The sequence below is a fragment of the Triturus cristatus genome, chromosome 3_2 (assembly GCF_964204655.1).
Source record: "Triturus cristatus chromosome 3_2, aTriCri1.1, whole genome shotgun sequence".
NCBI classification, from domain to species: Eukaryota; Metazoa; Chordata; class Amphibia; order Caudata; family Salamandridae; genus Triturus; species Triturus cristatus.
The window spans coordinates 792924972-792948253 of record NC_140584.1 but is presented as its reverse complement, the minus strand read 5'-3'; the positions used below and the strand labels follow the sequence as shown (position 1 = coordinate 792948253).

The 23282-nt window shown below is 37.9% G+C and overlaps 1 protein-coding gene across 1 annotated transcript; it reads right to left on the bottom strand.

The window, feature by feature from the left end:
- Positions 1–1542: 1542 nt before the first annotated feature.
- Positions 1543–22974, bottom strand: FAM237A (family with sequence similarity 237 member A). The gene is made up of 2 exons (XM_085646897.1): positions 22581–22974; positions 1543–1688 (listed from the first exon to the last, which is right to left on the bottom strand). The coding sequence occupies exons 1-2, from the start codon at positions 22972–22974 to the stop codon at positions 1543–1545; spliced, it is 540 nt and encodes a 179-aa protein (XP_085503023.1).
- Positions 22975–23282: the final 308 nt, after the last annotated feature.

Genomic DNA, 23282 nt, shown 5'->3' with positions numbered 1-23282 from the left:
GTGATTGAAGGTCGTCCAGCACTTGCATATTTCCTGGATACCACAAGTTGTTATTCCAACAGCATTGATTCGTTCTTGGGTTTGATTCCAAATGCACATCTTGGTGGCTTTAGGCAGAGTTAGGGAGGATTACCAAACAATTGGTCGGTGTTTAGCACACTCCTCAATGAGGATGGCCATCTCAGTGTCTGCAAACTTCTGCTTCCGCTGTTTTACCTTCATGAGATGCCACTTTTGCCCTAGAAATATGTCTTTGAGTACAAACAGGTCCTGCCAGCAAGCTCCTGTGCTGCAGACTGGCAGAGCAACAAAGTATTCCCTGACTGTGATGTCATCAGAATGTGTTTGTGTGCAGGTTGCAATTGCACCAGTGAAGAAATTGCATTTTGTGATTCCACATTTTAACAAGGTGATTCCTAGAAAGTGCTAATTTGAACATTGACATGATAATAGAAGGATCACAAATCAGAAATTGGTCAATTTAAATATAGTACATCTGGCCCCAAGTTCCCCAAAAATGTGAAAAAGAAATTGGCATTTATCAACTATTATCGTATTTAAGTCTAGGCTTGATCAAACCGAGGCAATGCTCCCTCTTTGCATGAAACACCCTTGCCTATCCTGTGATGCTTGTTCTCCCAAAAGCCCATTCATGGAAAGCGTGAACGTTTTACACCATTTCAATAATCAAGAGAGAAAGTCATCTGCAACTGTAAGTGAAACCATGTTTTTATTGGTTATTTTTGCATTTAATATAATTGTCTCATCATGTCAGCTCAGCTGGTACTTGTGCTTCATCCTGTTTACAAAAATAGATTTTCACAAGGGGAGTACAATGTTCTTCCCACATCATCCGCCCTATCATTCCACAGTATTCAATGATGTAATGTTGACCAACCACAAAATCATAGCAATCATATGGTTACCAACATGTTGTCAAGGTAAGCAGATGTGGAGTTATTCATAGTTAATCTATAGTTCCCTTAGTACTGGAAGTGAATATCAAAGATAAAATATTTTGAAAGGTCGAGATTAAAACCACAATATTGTGACATACGTTTACTCCAGCAGCCCTAGCTCAGCCGCAACCACTCGTGCAGATCAAGTTAAAAGGACATGTATACACACAGGGGTGGCCATCTGCGTGGAAACCATGCAGTTTATTTGACAGAACAACATAATGCTTTCTTTTTAATAATAATGGACAGTGGTCGGAAAAGTCCAAGGTCACAAAATCAGACAACATTTAAATACAGTATATGTACAGATAAGGTGAAAGCTTGTAAGGAGAGTGAAGGGCGGAGAGACAGAGCATAATGAAGTAAAAAATGAATCCCAAAGTACACAAACAGTATAAACGCTTGATCACATTAGTGACATGTCTCCAAACCATAAGCACAATGTAGTCCAATCCTGGAAGTAGTATTCTCCTACATGTGAAGCAAGCGGTCTCAATGGACCACAACACCCACTATGGAATAAGAAGAGAGCAGAAAACTGAACAGCATTTTCAGTGACTCAGAGACATATGAAATCTTCAACTTAAACCTGTTTGCTTTTGGTGATCAGGTCTGTGATTATCCTTTGGAGCTTTCGAGATCCACTATGCTGTACATGGACAGTGATCATGTCTTCATTCACTTCTCTCTTCTCAGGACGTGTTAATCTCTGATCTTGAATAAATGCCTCTGCCAAAATAAAGGAAACATAAATTAGGATCTGCAATTCTTTGGGGATAAGATAGAGCATAAATACGGTGGAGTTATTTTTCATCTTAATTTTTATTTGCATTTTTATCAACATTAACACACTTATATTTACTGTGTGGCCTTCATGTTAAGGTTGACCATATAAATGTAGGTTTCATTTTAAAATGGTTATCATTTGGTTTTTAGCTTGCTTTCCTAACATGTCTTTTTATCTCTGGAGAACTCAACAACACATATATTATCAATGTGCCCTTGGTGATCTGTTTCATGTGAACATGTTTTCTTTTATGTGAACTTTGAAGAATGTGTTAACAAACTGTTAGGGGGCACCTGCAAAGCATAGCCTTGGACAAATGTATCTCATTCTGTAGTTATCAATTTTTACCTTAACCAGATTAGTTGTTCATCTCAAAATCTTGTGTACATATAAAAAGTGTGAAACTTCAGTGATTTAAGCAATGTAAGTGCAGATTCAGAAACATTTCCACTAGCCTTTAGAGCAGATGCCTTTTCTACTTGCTAGCAAAAGCTTCTTTGCCTGCCGCTTAGACAGGTTCCCATTTTCCTTACATTGCAGTATCAGATGTCTAGCCCAACAAGGGCATACACAAAATGTGTCCTTAAAATTTCTCTCAAGAATTATCTTAATATAAAAGGTTATGTATATATGTTAATTAAATATTTGCTCTCATTAAATTAACATTAAGTTTACATTTACAATAAAAATGAATCAAAATTTCATCAGAATCAGTCAATATTTATTTTATTGAGAAGACTATTCGAAATCCAATCTCAAGTAGGCATTTCCTGCAAGTAATAGTGGGTGAAGGAGGTAAGCAATCAAGTAAGTCAGAATCTACTCTACTGATGTTTCAATTTCTGATTAATAAAATTCAATTAAGCTTTATTCGGTGCAAATTAATGAACATAAAAGCACAATACACAATTTCTGATTATTAGTTTTATCAAACCTGTACAGAAATTAGTCTAGATGATATTGAACCTCATGTTGGAAACATCAATTTTCTTAATTTTACTTCAGTTATACAGGTTTTCTTTTTTCAGATTTTCTACTTACACATAAACTGTGGAAGCCCACTTCTTTGACTACACTCTAGCAACAAAACATTCCCCCATCGTACTTACTTCCATCCTGTAATTCATTTTGTGCAGTTTTAAAAGCTCCCCAAAAGGTATGCTTTTCTAATTTACACTGGTCGGTAATTTTGTGCATGCAGGGTCAGGTAAGTAAGTTCCTGTCTCTTTTCTGTGCAACTTTGTTTTCAGTCTGTCATTGCAAACATAATGATTTGTTGATTCAACTATATTTTTGACACACTTTCAAGTTGAAGTCATTCTCATTGGAAATATGGATACATCTCTCAATCTCTGTCTTGTTTTTGACCTGCAGAATCAGCAAGTCATCAATAAACCTTAGCCAGAATTCAGGATGCAGCATGACTATGCCAATTCACGCAGCTGTTATTCCAGACTATCCCAATACTCAATTACTAAATTGGCATAATTTGGAACCAAACATGAGCCCATGGCTCTGCAATGTATGTGTGGATAGTAGCTGCCATTGATCATACGGGTGTTATCATACAAGATAAATTCTAGCATCTCAACTAGCATTTTGCTGTAAGAATAATAGAATGCTGAACCGTACAAAAGGTAATACCTTGCCGCTTTTATTTCATCAAATTGTGTTATGCTGGCATAAAAGGCCGCAATATCTAACTCAATCAAAATGTAGAAAATCAGTAATATATTAAAATACAATTTTTTTCTTTTCACATATATCAAAAGATTCTCAGTGAAAGTGTCAATAGTTGGCATTATAGGTTTTTCAGGAGAGTTTGTTAATGATTTATGGACTCTAGTAAGGATAAGAAAACTCAGGGTGACCATAAAGTTTATTTTTAGAAAAATCAAACCATCCCTACTTAATATCCCTGGAACAAACCATTAAACCAGCAGAACATACAGCTTTGACATGCTCACTAATGTTAGCTCAATCTTCTACAGCAGTGATTATCTGAAAGCTAACATTTGCATTTTCCACATAGTTACATGCTCTCCAGATAAGGGATTACCCCCAGTGAGTGCTTTGCATCTATAAACTCTTTAAGTCAAGCAATTATTCTTTTGATATATTGTGACATGATCTATTAGACTTAGTACCCAAAAACAAGTTTGACAGCCTACTCTTATGTCAATATCTTTAAATACTTTTGCTGAGTCATCTTTCATAATTATTTGGCACAATACAGAGCATGGCTTCTGACCGCTTTGAATATAAGCATTTGATTCTACACCTCAGCTTCCCAAATCATTATTTTAGTGGTGTGCGAAATTCAAATAGTTTGCTTTTGCGTAACTATGTGAAATTATGGCGAATTACCCCAAAATAAGTGAAATGCAAATCCATCTTTTCACGCAGTATTTTAGCATGAAATGTGACCTCGCTTCAATTTTTGCCATGAAAACGTATTTAAAAAAAGCTCAATTAACAATAGTCACTCGTAATCTGCAGTTCCTGTGTGTTCACTGTTAAGTTTCACATCGAATGGCGCATAATTATGCAAAAAGGCATAGTGGCATAATTTCAGGAAGTTTGCAAAACACGCAGAACACAAAATTCACATAATTATGTTAATTACCCTGGTGTAATTTAAATTTTGCTAAACTCTGCAGTTGATCTAAAACAATCAGTGTGTCAATATCTCTGCTGGTAAAATTAGTGATTTGCTTTTATGTTTCAAATCAATCAGTCTTAAGATCCGTGAGATTCATATGGTATATGGCAGAAAGACAATCCAAGCTTGAAGACACCTTCTTCATGTTCAATTAGTACCTTTTTACAGTGTATAGGTTTTTAGTTGTACAAGTTCTCATGGTATACAAAACAGAGGGCCAGATGTGTCAACGCTTTTTGCAATCTCAAATGGGCCGATTTGCGGTATCGGCCCGTTTGCGAATGCAAAATGCGTATGGCAATGTATGAAACATTTTGAATTCATAATATGGGTAATCGCAATTTTTTGCGATTACCTAAATTGCGAATGCAGTTAGGGAGTCGCAATTTGCGATTCCCTAAATGCAATTCTTGTGGCTATCGCAAATTGCGAATTCGCATTAAGGAATCGCATATTACCACCATTTTCTGGTTGGTGGTAATTTACAATTCCTAGAAAAATTCACTTTTTTGCATTTTTCGAAGTGCCTTAGCGCATGCATGTGCGCTGCATGTGCACACATGCATATTTCAGGGGTGCAACAGGGTTTCCTTTTGGCACCCTTACACCCTTGAAATTGCATACTCAATTTGCAAGTACCTATTGGGTACTCGCAAATTGCGCATGCAATTCCCATTCATTCCTATGGGCCTCTAGGCCTATAGAAATGAATGGGAAGCCATTTCTTAAATTGCGAGTCGCAATTAAGGAATGCATAGGAATCGCAATATGTTTGCCAAAACCTACATACATTGCATTTTGCGAGTCTATAATAGCGAATCGATAAAATTCTAGACTTGCAAAATCCAATGTTGATACATCTGGCCCAGAATTCCTTAGACTGTTTGCTAGCAAAAAGAGTTACAGGAATCTAGATGAAATCCCACAAAAACATTAAGTGACAAGTTGTGTCATTAGTTGAGGCAAAAATGCAAGGATGAATCTTACAACAATAGCAGAGGAACCTATAGTGCCATATGTTTATTCCTTACCAGAAATTCACAAAAATAAGACACCACCTTTTAGAAGGCCTTTAATTTCAGGAATGGGTTCCTTTTAAGGACCATTAGCACTATTGGTGTATTTGTTCTTGTAGCCCTTAGAGATAAAAATGCCATAATTCTTGAAAAACTGCATGGGGAGGGGCCCGCCTTGAGCCCCGAACCAGACACACAGCTGGATTGCGCCACTTTGGCAAACATTATTCGTTTGATTTCGCCAATGTATTCCTTGTAATCCTTCTTCTTTTACTCATGGGGAGGGGCTCAAGGCGGGCCCCTCCCCATGCAGTTGTTCTTGACCGGTGTCATATGGGCTGGCACCTAACCAGTCTGCACGCAACATCAGGAGAACTAGGATATAAGTTGAAAATTATGAAAGAAATGGTGTGCATCCCACCCCCATTATTATAATTCTTGAAAGACATCTAGTCAATTCTGAATCTTCTTAAGGACATATGGTTTATTCCAGCAACATAGATACTCTTCTCCTTCGATGCTGACGCAATATCCAACAAAAAGCAACTATAAGGGCCATTAACATGCTACTACTTAATACGGAGTGGCAATACCACCCACTTAAAAAGCTTCATAATTGAATATGCCATATTTGTTCTTACGGATGATTACTTCCAGTATAAGAAACAGGCACGTTTGCGGGACAAGCATAGGTCTTTCTTATTCCCCAATCATAGCTAATTGTTTTGAACATAATTTCAAGGTTTAAGTAATTTCCACTACACTAACCCATTCTCAGGAAATTTGACAAAGTCGCAATAGTACATAGAAGATGTTTGTAAAATATTGTGAAAGAATACTGACAATATTGCAAATACTGCTATCACATGCAGAAGTTTTCATTATTTTTTCTACTGACATGTTCATTGTGCATTAGTAGAACATTCCAAGTCCAGTAACCTTTGAAACAATGTTGTGATCCAAAGAACGGACAAAGTGTGTAGGTTCTATAGGACAATGGTGTCTTGTGGAGGCATTGGAGACAGCCAGCTAGCTCACAAATGATCCCTTGGGGCATTTGGGTAAAATCCCCTTTTATTCAAGCAAATCATTTAATGGCAACCAAATTAGGAAGGCAGTGATAAGGCAGGAAGCCTTAGGACAAGTGTGGGATGCTAGCTTAAAGAACAATACTTGCCTTTCCTGAAAAATGGTCAATGCCTCCTTCTTTGGTGAATGCCATAATACCTCACTTGATGTAACCATCTCGTTATGGAAATGGGTGGAACACTTTCAAGGGTATATGATAACAATGCTGAATCAGATAGACATTCTAACAATGTGGTGTTCAACCCTATAGGGTGTTGTTTGGATTTGTCTCCTATTACACTGGGGGAGGTTAGATCTGCAACAGAAGGGAGCGCAAGGCCCCAGGCCCTGACGGGGGGCCAATCGATCATCTTATGACAATATCGCTCTATGGGCTCCACTTATTGTCAACGTATTGAGGAGTTCTGTTGCCGTGAGCCCACCTAAGTCATAGTCGAACTCCAACATTGTCTCTATCTATAAGAAGGGTGACAGATCCGACCCTCAATGTTATCAGCCCATCTCCTTAATTGAGTCAACAGCTAAAGTACTGGGTAGGATCATATTGAATTGGTTGGAGGTCTGGGTGGCAGAGGAGGGCAACTTCTCCATCATTCAGTATGGGTTTAGGCAGGTTCTCGGGACAGTTGATCAATGTTTGAACCTTCACTTAATCCTTAAGAAGTACACCCATGTGAAGAAGAGCTGTATACATATTTGCATTCTTGGATCCGGATGAAATGAGAGAAACGCTGGGGAAAATATTGGAAATGGGAGTGGAGACTCCCTGAATTGTTATGGGCAGTTCTAATATTGAGAACCGGTGTGGGACTACAGAAGCTGTTCAATAGATTTGTTCTGTTCATGAGTGACTTGGGACTATCATCAAACATAACCAAGTCACATACCATGGTCAATGGGCGCACTTCCTCAAAACGAGTTCTCATTTTATTAATGGTGTTAAACTTCTTTGTGTTCCAACCTTCACATATTTGGGGGTAACCTTTAACCTCAAAGGCACCTGGATGCATGTAATCAAGGTTAAGAAATCCCAGTTGGAACAAACTACAGAGGCACTTTTCAGTTCTGCTGGAAAGCTGAGCTCCAAACCGTTGGATGTGGTGGTCAACATATACAAATCCGGTTGTTGTTCTGTCATGACAGAACAACAATGTCATGGTATTTGGGGTTATTGTAATATGTCACACCTACAGGCAAGTGAGAAAGTGTTTTGAGAAGATTTTTGTCTGTACCTAGTAGTGTACCCATATTTCTTTGTCATACGGAGCTGGACCTACCGTACTTGGAGGACTGCATTTAATTAGACCCACTTATGTTGTGGTACTCTATCTGGTCCAAACAAGAAACTTTTTTAAACCAATCAATGACTGTTTAAAGCTTGAACATGTTCATATTATCTTGTGGCTGAGATATGTCAAAGGACAATTTGTTTTGTTAGGAAGACCAGAATGTTTATTCAGCCAATGGGACGTTATTGCCCTTTCTCAAAGCTGACTTGCATAAAGACTATGGGGCATATTAACAATGGCCAGCAATAATGCTGGCCATGCTTAGCGATAATTATATTGTCGCAGGCTATCTCTGGTATTTATCACCCTAGTAGCGCGTTATTAGCAACGCGTTACTCCAGGGCGATAAAAATTCCAGAGATAGTGAGGTTATCGCCCTTTTGCAGGGAACATCACTGGTTTTCCAGCGATGTTCCCTTTAAAAGGGCGATAACCTTGCTGATACGACCCACAGGGTCGTATCAGCATAATCCACCCCCTATGTTAGGGATGGCTAAGTCAGGATTTTAGCTGACGTTAGGTTTAGGCGAAAACGGCCGTTTTTGCCAAAATCTAATGTGTGCTAAAATCATGTGGCCTGCCTTGTAAATATCGCGATGTAAACATCAGCGATATTTGCAAGATAGTCCATTTTGGATACGCCCAGTAACGCCCACTTTGAATCTCATTGGAGATGCAAAGTGAGGCGTTGGGGAAAAAGTGTGCTAACATGCGATTATGCATGTTAGCACCCTCTTGTAAATAGGGCGCTGGTTTTATCTCAGCTTTTTTGGCTTTGTAAGCCAAAAAAGCGGAGATAAAGCCCTTGTAAATATGTCCCTACATTTTTAACTATGTAGGGTTGGAGAAGAGAAACCCAAAATCTAGGAAAAAAGAGGGTTGCTGCTGATTATCTGTTAGTAACCACAGACTGTATGGAGCCTTATCTCTATTCTCTACCACGTCATTGTCAGAGAAATCTTTTTTGCTGAGGGTTAGGTTCAACATAGATCATTTCCTGGTCTCCTACTAATGCAAATCCTACCATGATTGAAGCAATGAACTATGTCCTTGTGACTCTTGCTTTGCTCAATCTATACTTCATTTCTTTTTTTTCAGTAAATTTTATATTGTCCCAAGGAGGACATTTTGAATTCAATTGCTTAGGTATTTGAATATTAGAAGGCGTAGACCAGCTTTATTCAATCTGTAGCTGCTTTAAACTGAATAATTTTTACAATGGTTCATAGGTTTATCTCTGCTGCTGTAACATTGAGGAATATGGTGGAGAAGTAATATTTTAATGGTAATCTATTTATTGAGCTAATAAGATGTTGCACTTTTCTTCTGTTCATTCTTGCATGATCCACTTTATGGTTTTAATTATTGCAATGGGGTATCTGGATATTAATGGAATTTAAGTCATTTGCTGCTGAGAACGTTTTATTTACCTGTTTTTATATTCAAATTATTATTATGTACTGTAATATGATGGATTTTTATGCCATGTATTCTTTAATGTTTTTTTCATTTTATATAAATTAAGACTGACTTGGCTTGGGGGCGTGGCTAGCGCCCGGAGAAGATGGCGGCATCTCTGTGACCCGCCCAGCAACGGTGGAGAAACCGGGAGGTTTTCTTCTTTCCCTTCGCAGCGGAATCTGCTCAAACTAAGGGAACAGACGTCAGAACACCCGGGGATGCTGCAGGAATAAGTTTTACCAGCAAACAGGCAGTTTCTGTAGACTGGCTCTCACTTACCCTCCTATGGCCCCCACCATTTTGTATCTGCTCGGCGAGCTGAGGAGAACGGCGGTTACCACGTAACCTGTCTCCTATCTTCAAGCAAGTACCTTGCTTTTTATACAGAATCTGAAGGGCGAGAAAGTGTATTGAACATTACCGAGGCAACTGCGAAACGTCGATTTATTCTCTTTTTCCCCAGATATATAGCTGTCAGAATATATGGTGTACTGCGCACTTGAATATAGCTCAACTCTAAGCCACATAATAACGCGCTCTGCTTCCTGAGGCGAACCTCTCATCTCCGGCTGCAAGTCATGAGAGTTCATGATTTATACACCTTTTTCTTTGTTTTCTGAGGAACACTGTGTTTTTCATATAAGCACAATATACCGCAGAGCAATATTTGTCTTCAGGTTTTCTTTCCTCTATGATAGGTGTTTCTTCTTATCGTACATTACATATTGCCCACGCTCACCAATTATTTTTATGATTCTTGTGACTTTTTTGGAGCATAGCAGTGTATGAGCTTTGACTTTCAAGCTGGTGTATCTTCCATCGTTACTAGTGCACAGGCTTTAATATTATTAACAAGACTAATATCGTAAAGACAAGGCTCTTCATTTTCTTGCAGTTCTACGCAACTTTGGAGGTATTAAAACTCACCACAGAGTTGTATGGCCAGACTGAAGAAAGCAAGACTGATGTTGGCATCTACAATTCGTACATTCATTGTTCATTCAAAACTACGCGCTTCTCACATCCAAATGGAAGACTCTGCAACTCCACCCCCTAATCCAGCTTCTTCTTCTTTTACATCTTCCATGAATGCTTCCTCCGCAGCCACTAAAACATCATCTAAAAGGTTGAAAACAGATTCTCCATCCCCACCAAAACAAGCATCATCTGTATCCATGGATTTGCTCTTGAGGGAAATTCGGGCTCTATGCCCTTTTGTCGAAGAAACAAGCTCCAAATTGCAAATTTTAATGGATGGTTGGTCAAAGATGGAAGAAAGAATATCTAAAGTAGAACATAGTGTGGAAGCGATGGGCTCATCCTTAGTCAAAGTCGAGAGTCTTCACTCGCAAATCACTTCTCTACAGAAACAGGTTGAAAACCTCGAAAATAGAAACTGACGAAATAACCTTCGTATTTACGGTCTACCGGAGGGTTTGGAAGGTTCCGACCCTATTACTTTTTTCAAGCAGTTCCTGCCAACAGTATTACACCTACCTGAGGATACCCCTCTTAATATTAGGTCCTCTGGATCCATCGGCTTCAGGCATGAGGAAGCCAAGAGGAATTATATTATACTTCCTTGAATACAGAGATCTCCTCAAGGTGTTATCAGCGGTCAGATCCATCAAACGCATCTCCTCTTCGGGAAATTAGGTCTTCTTCTCGCAGGACTATGCAAAATCCACAGCAGACAGGCGTAAAGAGTTCTAAGCATTGAGAGCAGACCTACGGTCAATTGGAGCTCGGTTTGGCTTATTCCACCCTTGCCTTTTCAAAGTCACTTTTAATAATAACACCATTACGTACGAGGATCCAGTTGAGCTATGAAGCTTTCTCAACATGCATTGTCTGGAAGAGATGGATATTCCCAGTTCACGTTTCAAGTGACTCTGTCCTAGCTCCGTTTGACTGCATACACCTCCTCTAGTGTCTTTAAATAACTACTATAATAGTTTAGTTTAAGTATAAGCATAATATACTCATTCACCTGCCTTGATAACTTTTTATTTTCCGGTTACGCCTTTATATCATTTGCCTTAAAGTTTTGACAACTGCTTTTATTCAGTAATTATTTTTATGTTACTAACACATTTTTTTTCTTTTTACAGGGCCCCATTCTCGTTTGTCTGATGTATCCGTTTAATATGTCATCTCCTCTTGGAATCTCTCTACCCGACCCCACGGAGTCTGGACGTGTCATCCTTCCATGTGGCCTCCCCCCCTCCTTACATGTTTTGGATTTTATGTAGGTATAGTCTTTCTTTTTCTATTACTTCTCATACTACTTCGTCTTTCCTTTGTCACTCTTTTGTTTCTTTTCTTTGACTATATCTTCAATCCTGCTTTCTTCTATCACCTTTCTTTTCCTTACCTCCTTTATCTTTTTATTTCATTTCAAAGGGTTCTTCTATTTCTTTTCTTCATACTTATTATAAAGATTGTTCGATCGGTTTTCCTGGTTGCTATAATTCTTGTCTTCGTACTTATTTCAAAATTTACTCTAATGGCTTTTACAACTCATATTTTTGTGTTTTCTAACACACGCTTTATATGTCATTCTTATATTCACCAAATGTTTTTCATAATGTTCAATATATGTTTTCTATCTGGAAATATTTATGCTATGAATGGTTCAATTGAATTTTCATTTTACTTGATTTATATATGTTCCTAAAAATTATCCCTTGGAATGTCAGAGGCTTAAATTCTCCTATTAAAAGACAGCGAGTCCTTTCCAAATGTATCCAAAATGGATGTTAACATAGCTTTGATACAAGAGTCACATCTCACTGAAAGCGAATCATTAAAGCTTAAGAGGATTTGGGTGGGTAAAATCATTTTCTCACCAGGGGATGGTAAAAAAAATGGTGTCATAACCTTGTGTCATAAAGCACTGAACGCCAAACTAATCTCACAGGAATCAGACAATAAGGGTAGATGGTTGCTCACCAATCTTTTGATAAGGAAAACTCCCATATCCTTACTTAACATATATGCTCCTACCACAGCTGGAGATGTCTCCTTTTGGACCCGCATATCCTAACTACTCTTACAACATCCCACAGAGAACCTCATTTTTGCAGGCGATTGTGTAACCATGTAATGGATCCCTTTCTTGATCGGAATTTCAAGGTTTCCTTCATCCCAAACAAACCGCACAAAGCTTTTTTGCACACTATAGAACAGAGAAATGTGGTTGATGCCTGGAGACTTTGCAACCCGCACTTGAGAGAATACTCCTATTTTTCTTCACCACATCAGACACAATCCAGAATTGACCATATTTTCATCACACACAATGTTTCCCAATCTCTGCTTACAGCAGATATAGGACCCATCCTCATCTCTGACCACGCTCCTGGTACGATTCAACTAGATATCCTCCAACAATCCACTTTCCCCAAGAGATGGCGTTTCAATAACTCCTTACTTCTTGATCCCAACTTTAATACCCCTTTTACCACTTTTATTCAGGAATTTTATCACTAGGTACTCGTCAAACAAATCTTTTAAAACAATCCACAATACACTTCTTACTAAAATAAAAAAATTAAAACATACCTTTTACACCTCTAAAACAAAGGCCAGTCTGGAAGATCTAATAAATGCAAAGATAGCTTTTAATAAATCTTCGACTGAGAGTGCCTCGTTATTTTTATTGAAGACGAGTGCGAAATACTATGGTGGCCAAAATTAATCAGGCAAACTATTAGCCAATTATCTTAAGATTAAGCAAAACAGGCTTCACATTGATTCCATTATAGCTGATAATCAGACACCAAAACATAAAGATTACGAAATTCTCCAGGAATTTGTACTTTTCTATGAATCTCTTTACACACCAGAAACTATACCTCCGGATAAAGCTATACTTCAATATTTTTCCAATATCCAGAAGCGTGATATTCCCCTTTCTAAGACACTTTGGAATCCGATATTACACAAGATGAATTATTAGCTCCTCAAAAAAGACAAAGCTCCGGGCCCTGATGGATTCACAGTTGAATTTTTCTTACACTTCACCCAATTCCTTATTCCGTATTTGCAAACTCTCATTTCCTCATTCACTTCTTCCTGCAACCCATCAGGTTCATTTTTAGAGGCATTGATATGTTTAATCTGAAAGATGGCAAGGACTCCAGAAATTGCAAAAATTATAGGCCCGTCTCGTTAGTTAATGTGGACTATAAAAAAAATTCAAAATCATTCTCTATACGTTTAGAACCACATCTTCCTTTGTTGCTTGGTAAAGAGCAATCAGGCTTTGTTAAAAATTGCAATATTACAGATAATACTAGATTGTTCTTCAGGATTTTATCTAGGATGTCTCATCACTCAGATTCACTAGATGCAATTGCCCTTGATGCAGAGAAAGCCTTCGATAGAGTCTCATGGCCATTTATTTTTCATGCCCTTTAATGCTTCGGCCTAAAAATCATTTCCTTGATTGCTTTACTCTATTCAGAACCCAAGACAGCCATCTCTACCAATGGTCTTGTATCTTCTTACTTTCAGACAGAGGTGTCCGCTAAGGTTGCCTTTATCCCCTTTTCTTTTTAATTCAGCGTTAGAACCTTTTCTTTCTCGAATACGGCAGAATCACTCCATTAAGGGCTTTTCATCTGGTTCGCAACACATCAAACTAGCTGCATACGCAGATGACATATTGGTTTTCCTTTCTCAGCCACAATCCTCACTCTCTGCATTTTTACATGAGGTTGAAGCTTACGGTTTAGTGTCGGGGTATGAATTAAATACTGACAAATGTGAGATTATGCCTTTAACTAAATACACGTTTAAAGAAGATTTTCAGATCTCCAAGTTTACTTGGAACTCCAAACATCTAAAATATCTCGGACTTTGGTTCTCTCCCTCCATAGCCAAATCTATTTCTCTCAACTTAGATAAATGCATAGATAAATGAAAAACGCTCGCTGCAAGATGGCATCCGCTTCATCTTTCTTGGTGGGGCTGTTTAGACACCATCAAAATGATGCTTACCCCTATAATTCTCTATATCATTTCTAATAATCCATTACCTTTACCAGCTAAATACTTTCACAAGATCAACTCTATAATAGCAACATTTTTATGGACCTTGAAGCTTCATTTATAGCACCTTTTTCATATCAAGAATATCTTTCTTTCACTTGCAAGCCGCAAAAAAACTACACTCCAGTAATTAAACATTCATGCAAATTATTACAAACCACTCTTTCTCTGGCCCCACATGATCTTGATACTTTTTTCCATTCCACAATTTGGCATAATAAACTTCTATTAATTAAAAATAAACCCATATACTGGAAAATATGGAGGAATAAAGGCTTAATTTGGATATACCAGTTATTTGACAAAGGCATACCTCTTCAATTTTCGCAAGCACAGGATCTGTACCACTTACCGATTTCCTTCAAGCACAAATTCCTAACTCTACAAACTGCGATTTCTGACTCATGCGTTCAGTTCTCACATACTTCCTCCTCATCCTCCCTATCTAATAACATTTGGAATAGTTTTCTATGTGTACATCCTAGAGCTTCTACTATTTATTCTCGCTTAACACAATCTCCTACAAATAGAGATAAATCTAAAATAGAACTCTCTTGGGAGTCTGACTTGGGAGTTGATTGGCCCATCTCTTTATGTAACAAAATATTACTAAAAATAAGGAAATCCTCCAGAGCAGCAAGCACCATCCAAACAATCTTTTTTTATCTATAAAAGATTGCTTTTTTCACCCGCACACCTACATAGGATACAGGTTGCTACTCCCAGTACATGCTGGACTTGTTTTCATGACATTGCCGACTTAAAAAACATGCTATTTATATGCCCATATGCCCATATGTCTTCAAGTTTTGGGAACAGGTTTGGTCTCAAATTAATACCATTTTCAATATCACAGTGCCCTTGTCCTTTATTAATATTATCTTAGGTAGCTAGTCCTCTGATTGGCAAAAAGGTCATTCACAATAAGGAATCATTGATTTACTATTAGCAGTTGCCTTTCAACAGATAACAAAAAAGTGGAAAGATACCTCCAAACTGTCATATCTCGCCTGGTGGTATGCTATTTGCCACAATCACAGATTAGACACGACTCTTGTTCATCCAATCTTGCTCGCCACAAAACAATTACACCTATGGTCTCCTGTTACACAATTTTTAGATGATAGTGCGAAAAAATTCTTTATTCCCCAACCTTCATTACAAGAAGTTGTTAAGCCTCCTTGACTTCCTTTATTTTGTATAAACATTGCGTAATATCCCTTTTAAGTACTATGTACATGATAATATATTGAAATAACATTATAGTTTCTTTTTGTTCTATGCTTTATTTAACATGAACCAGGCTTTCTTTGCCTTTAGTTTTGCATATCTCTTAATGTGCTTTTCTTTTTCATATACATTGTAACCATGTACCATCAATATCCTTAATTTATTTATTTATTAATTTTCTCTCTCCTTCAATTTCTACATGTACGAAGTATTATTGATTAATTGTTATTCTTAAATAAACTTACTTTTGGAACTTAAAAAAAAGACTGACTTGGCTTGACAGCCCAAATAATGGTGTTTCAGGAGTAGCAATAAGGGTATTGTGTTAATGACCTAGCCCCACTGCCTTTTTTTCAACATAAAGAAACTTTTTTCTGAGTGACGTATTGACTATTTTGTTGGAAACAGGATACCCATGCCATTGCTTATATATTGGTGTTCATCATCATCATTGTGAAATTAGTTTGCACGTCTCCCACTTAAAAGGTCCAAATAAATTAGGTATGAAGTGGACTAGGAAATTAGGTAAGACAGTCGAGAAATATCCTGAATATATCATGACAAATTCTGTGTGAAACTAAATGGTATAAAGAAAACAGTATAGGGAAGAAAATATTGGTTGGTTTTTGGCACATGTTCAGCAACTTCTAAAATGTGTGATCCCACCAACAGACTCATTTTGATTTCTACTTTGTATGCGATTTCACAGTAGGAGTGTATTGCTTCCTCTTCCGATTTCTTGTCATTTTGAGTTAAGAGCTGAACCATTTACACAATTGAATGTGAAACATCGACATTTTACATGAAGCTTTTTCTAAAATAGGGACAATACATTTGAAAATACCACATGTCCTCAGTATGCAGCCCAATACTTGAAGAAGCTGCAATACAAATTAGCAAACTAATTGGAGGCTCAAATATACTGCGGGCGAATCCTGTGTACAGTGATGTGTAATGCAAGGTGTGTGTAACAGTGATGTGTTGAGACATTTTCCAGTTATTTTGCATGGTCTACTAAATCTTGCCTACATTTCATTTTGCTATATATTGTCTTGTAGGTCCTAAACATTTAAGGAAGACAGTAAAAGTGGACCTCTACTTTTGTGTGAAACCCCAAGTGTGGTTCTAAGCCATTTAATAGAACCTAATCTTAATGTTTAAGATAGGAGCCTACATTTCTTTTGTCCTGATGAATACCACGAACCCTTTGGGCCGTAAGGACAGAAACATGTTGACGACCTTCACCACTATAGTGATGGGGTACAAATTCCCCTTCTTCACTGCTTCCATTTTAATATCTAGTAGATGCCACTTGAATAAATGTATTTTTGGCAATTACACTGATTTTTAACTATCACTCACTGTCATGGGCCCCTGCTTAGATTTAGAAGTGCCTCCCTGTCTCCAGGTGAGGCCCGCTCTCTATCAAACCAAGTTTTTTAGTGAGCGAGGACTGACGATGATGAAGCATGACACCTCGTGCTGTGTGAGGACATTCCTTCACTTTTTGTGAGATACCAGGCACTCCACTTATCACCTTTTAACTTTGGTCTTCTTTCACTCAGGTTAGCTTCTTTTGTGTACACAACTGTTGGTTCCAGTCAGATTCAATACACAAAACTTCTAAATGTGCATTGAAAACAGTATGGAATTATTGCACTTTTAGTAGCCTGTACTGCTATCCTTTTAGAGCATGCCAAAATGATTATTAACATTTTCCAATTTTAGTTCAGGGAATAATGTTTTTTTTTTAAATAAGAAACAGCATCCCTAATAAGAGGGGGGGATAGGCACAGTCATGGTGACCTCGTGTTCTCTGTGTTATACCAACCTATCAGTTTTGTAGTTTGAGAGCAAATGAGGCCGCTAAGCATACAATAAACGTTTTGATTGACACCACACAAATTGCTACAATGTTGAATTCTACATTTCAATTTTAAGGGTCGATGAGACCCGTCCTCTGCGAACTGTAACAAGCAGGTTAAAATACCTGAATATTTAATACATTGTTATTATCACAATATTTATAGTTGTATAAATCTTATACTTTTCATAAACATAAAATACACATCACATTCGACGAATCCAATGCATTGATATAGATACATTCAAATTTTATTCATTGAATGTCCATATATTCATCATGTTCAATCCAAGATCATAAATGAATGGAATTTTCAGACAATTATCTTGCTGCCCAATGCATTTCGAGCCTGAACTGGCTCTTCTTCAGGGGCTCAAATTCTACAACATAAACAAGAAAATTATGCTATACAATTGTAGGAGTACTAGCGTCATTAATTCCAAAGCAACATATACTTCATTCAATGAAACAATTAAGGTGATTAATGGATCTTTTTAGAAACGACATTAAAGTAGACAGAAAGCCCTCCACCAAAGAGTAACGCTATTCTGGATGGGTGATTAATTTAATTCCAAACTCTGTGAATCTGCTAACACGTTGTAACTAGCGTGCTGAATGTTGACCACTAACGTGTGGATTTAAAGTTTGAAAAAGAAATACCTTTGTCCTAATACATGTATGCACGACGTAACCAAAATCTGAGGTCTGAAAAAAACGAGGTCTGAAAAAAAACGAGAACGATGGTTTTCAGTGACATGGTGTAGATATTTCTCGGTCGAACTACTCGGTGGGTGTCTTATAGCGTGAAAAACTAAAAAAGTTGAAGGGTCATACCGTGCAGGGAAATTCGAAGATTCTAAGCCACAGTCCTCAATGTTAACGTAGCAAATTCGGGGAGGTTCAGCCGTGGGTCCACTTCGTTGGGGAGCAGTGTTGCTGAGCGCAATGGTGTGCGTCCGGTATTGCAATAAAAAACGGACTAGTCTCGCGTTAACGATCTCTTCCTTAGAAACTAAAAACAGACAATGGGACACTTGTCTGAAAATGTTACGCTATCGCCATCTTAGAGGGCTTCCTCTCATCTATTTAGAGGTGCACGGTCGGTTAAAAAACTCAAAATTAAACTAGTCACTCTGAGAAGCTGTGATCAAGAAAGGATAGAGGGAAGGTGACTGCTTTATGTATATAAAAAATGAGAAATGAATATGAAAAATGAATATAAAAAATTAAAAATGAATATAAAAAATGAAAAAAAAATATAAAAAATGAAGGGAAAGAATAATCGCTAACATCGTATCACCTGCAGATGCTAGTGACTGATGCTCTGGACAATGTGATATACTGTGAAGGAAACTGTTCTATAAAGTGTGAAAATAGTGTAAGAAACCATTAGGAGACCCCAAGTGAAATGTCGTTATTTTTTTAAAAATCCATATGAAAACAACGCATATAAATCATGCAGTACCAGCCTGTGACAGTGTATATTTACATTCTCATAGATAACATGCATAATCGATTCTGTCATTAATTCCCCTATCAATCAGGGTATCTAGACGTTTTATCCAATACGTCTCTCTCTGTAAAAGACCTCTAGTGAGATCCATGTCTGAACGTTGTGCTACCCTTTCTAACACTGAAAACTTTAATTGGGCAATACTGTGTCTCCCCTCAAGCCAATGGGTAGCTAAACTGCTGTTTTTATTCTGAGTTCTTATAGTGCTTTTGTGTTCGGATATTCGCACTTTAATTTTTCGTTCTGTTTTTCCTACATAGAGTTTTACACAAGGGCACTTAATGTAATAGATGAGTTTGTTTGAATTACAATCCGAGTCATGATGAAGGTTGATCGCTTCTCCTGAGATAGGATGGTGTAGTACATTCCCCACTATAACATTATTGCATTGAACGCAATTCTGACATTTACTCATGCCTTTGTAGTTGATGCCGAGTTGCTGTTTGGGTGTGTTGATAAGTTCTTTTAAATTTTTAGAACGCATATATGCGAACATGGGTGGATCCTTAAAGATGTTGTTGAAGTCAGATTCGTTCTGTAACATTTCCCATCTCTTATTGATAATCTTTTTAAGCTTTACGGAGCTTGTCGAGTACTTTGAAACGAACACTTGTCTGGATGTGTTTTCTACGAGGTTGAAGTTTTAGCAAACTCTCTCTCGTGTGTTTAGAAGTGCGTTGTTTTGCTTGTTCTATCACTTCGTGTGGATATCCTCTTTGTAAATAAATCTGTTGTTGGTATGAAGAGTGTCTTTCCATATCTTCGGGTTCTGAACAGATTCTTTTAATCCGTAAAAATTGGGAAAATGGTAAGTTATATTTAAGGCTGGTGGGGTGAAAACTCTGAAAGTGCAATGCACTGTTGACATCGGTCATTTTCCTGTGTGCTTCAGTCTGAATGCGCCCCCCTCTGGTAGTAAGGGTCACATCTAGGTAGGAAATCTTAGTGTTGCTAATTAGATGAGTGAATTGAATATGTTCATCTACTTGATTTAGATTGCAAATTTTTTCTTCAAGTAAGTCTTGGGTGTTCGTCCATAGTATAAAAATGTCATCTCTGAACCTGCAATAAAGCAGGGAGTTCCTTGTCCATTCAACATCATTATATATGTGATCAGATTCAAATTTGGCCATGAAGGTATTGGCGTATGCAGGCGCCCCTGCAAAGCCCATTGAAGTTCCTTGTTGTTGAAGAAAAAAGTTGTTGTTCCAATAGAAATAGCTGTGGTATAGACAAAAATGTAAGAGTTCAAGTATGAACACTTTATCAGCTCTGAGTGAGGATTGTCGCAGCAGGGCCCACTCTACAGATTCCATGCCTGCAATGTGTGGTATGGAAGTGTGCAGTGACTTAACATCAATCGTGCAGAATAAAATCTCTTCTGTGAGAACTACAGCCTCCAGTTTTTGTATGAAGTCCTTGGTATCTTTTATGTAGGAGTTCTACATTTCAACAAGGGGATAACAGAGAAATTTGTTTACGTAAACAGGGTGCAAGATGGATTCTCTCTGTAAAAGGTGCGGCATGTTGACCCAAAATTGACAATACTTGTAAATCAGATACTATTCAGAGAAACAATAAAGATCAAGAATAACTGAGAGTTGTTATTATAGGATGTCAGGTAGAATTTCTTCAATACAGTGGTACTTGGTTCATGGTAGTTTTTCTCAATGGCCAATGCAATTGATTAGTACCTATTTATGAAGTGTACAACGAAATGTGTTTCTCCTTTTAGTCAATATTAACATATATGGTATGCATAAGTCAGATGACTGTCTGAAAAATGATTACATAAGCTAAAACATTTGACTGTAATACCAGTATTACATTCCTGGATGGCTGACCATTTACCAGTATACATGGGTACAAATTACAAGAACATAAGCATCCACATTTAACCACAGAGACATCATGTAATTTTCAAAAATTGCATTAGATTAAGCATGACAGACAGTCATTCAGTTTTCTTGATGTTAACCTTGGACATTTCTACTTTTACATGGTCACATTCCAAAGCTTTATCATGCTTTTTTCACTTTCAACCTGACCCAGCACAAAAGTCTGAAACTATATTGGCTTTCTGAACAATATTGTTGCAATGTAAACTAAACAAAAATAGTTAAATGGCAAATATTAATCTGTAAAAATAATTAGAAAGCTGGCTCCGAGTGCTTAATGTTCACTGCTGTGGGTGCGGGGAGGGAGGAGCAAAAGAACAAAGGGTGGATACTTGATGATTTATCTAGAAGTGGTTGCTGTTGAGCTTAATATTGAGACCTACTTGAAGCTAATGTTGGGAATGGGAGAGAAACCCAAAAAAGGTAGCACTGCCACATGCAGAATGTTTTTTGCATTTATGTGCCAATGTGAAAAAATAGATACTTTTTTTGTGATCAGGATGTTTTCTCTTGCTTTTTTACATTTCCTTCTAAATAGACTACTTGGCAAAATCCAAAACTGTAAATGTAACACACAAAATCACCCTACTAGGCATTGTGGTGTTTGCGAACACCCCACTAACTAGATGCATGTGGTATGACGTACCCCCAACTGTAGTTTATAAAGACATTTCACTTTGCACAAAAGTAATTTGACCATGCCTTTGAAAAGTCACAAAAATCTGAAGTCGGTTGCAATAAAGGTTATAAAATTCAGCTAGATATTGAGAGGCTTAATGTTCGTTTTGATTGCTTAGTACCACTTACTTTTATTGCGATTCATTTATGACTTATGTGAAGGTATTTTACCATCATTGCTGAAAAAACTTTCTATGACATCACTATTTCTGTCTGAGGCCTGAGGATGTAAGGAAGGCTGGTGTAAGTGGGCAGCGGCTTTCTAAGACACATTGTTTGCACTGCCATTTATTTGCAAATTGTACAATAGTTAGTACCACAATATTGTGTTAAATTAAATGAAAAAACATTGTTTAATGGCTCACAGATTGCATGTTGAATGACCCGACATGCTAATGATCATGAGGCATCAACTAAGTGTCTTTGTCTCATTGTGTGGACTCACCCCTTCTGGCTTGGTTCTTGCTAAATGAGGGAGAGCTTTATCTCCCTGGAGTGATGATCCCACATTGTCTATCTTTGCCTAAGGCAAAACTTCATATTTTCCAGTCCTAATGCCTGCAACAATACATCCCACAGGACATTGTTCCTCCTCTGTTACTCAGAGAGCCCAGCCGCAAGTGAAAGTGAGTAAACCACATTGGCTGCCACTTGACGAACCACATACTTTCTATTTCTAATTTTCTGCTGGCTGTAGCCCTACCCTGGGACTTCTGTCAACAGGGAATAGGATATACCTGGCTCATGTTGTTGCAACAATCGTGTTCCTCGAGGCAGAAAGTTTTGATGTAAGCAAAGTTTGCAAAATGATATGCAAAGTTTCGAAACACTAAGCTTTACAATGCCGCACACCATTACCTATGAACGTGAAACAAATGGTTTTTGGAATAAAAGTTTGAGTAGGGAAAGTGTTTCTCAGTCCTTAAAATCTTGAGGGCACAAACAACAACATTATTCAGCACGTATGTCTAATAGATATGTTTCAAGCCCTGTACTAGCTATACTCTCTTTCTGGCAAGTTTCCCTTTGCTTGCCAATACCATTCCAATGAGATGGTTAAATGTGGAATTATTACTTACCCCATGAGAACAGGTATGGAAGTCTTGCACTTTTTTGTTGCGCCAGGGCCAGCTCCCTCCTGCCCAAGCCGTGGGTTCTAGAAAGCACACAGTCCACATAGATGTCCCAAAAGAGCTGTGCTAGGTCCCAGAAGAGAGCCCCATGCTTTAAGTTCTCAGATGATTTCAGGTAGACCATAAAGTCCCAAAAGCCAGCAACAGTGTCAGAAATACGGGGCTTTCTCATCTCCAACAGAATGGCAGAGGAGGAATCCCAGCACTGGGTATCAACACGTCCCAGGGCTAGAGGGTCAATTTGACTAGATGTGGGGTTAACAAAGAACATGCCCAGGAATATGAGGGTGCAGGTGATCCGCATACCACGGTGTAGTAGTCCTCTGTTCACAAGGTCCATGCTGTCACTAAAACAAAAAAAACAGAAACACGAGCTGTCAAAACACCTGCAATTTTCTTAGTCTGGAAACAAACCACAACTGCCTCCTATGTCAGAGCCTGGCATGGAGAGGCAATCAATATTTTGGCAACCTTGATTGTCCTTTTATAACATACTCTAAAAAACTTCACATTAAGAGCTCGATTTAAAGTAAGGTAGACAGGGTACTCTGTCACAAACATGAGGAAGCATCCTATCTGCCAAACTCTTGCCCCAAAACTGCCCCTTTAGAGCCAAGCAGACAGTCAATTTTCCAATGGTGGTGCCCC

Bases quoted from the DNA above. Each gene is read 5' to 3' on its own strand.
- FAM237A (XM_085646897.1), bottom strand. From the start codon at position 22,974: ATGGACCTTGTGAACAGAGGACTACTACACCGTGGTATGCGGATCACC. The intron at 1,689-22,580 runs GTAAGTAATAAT...TTATTTTGGCAG, and splicing joins TCCATACCTGTTCTCATGGG to AGGCATTTATTCAAGATCAG.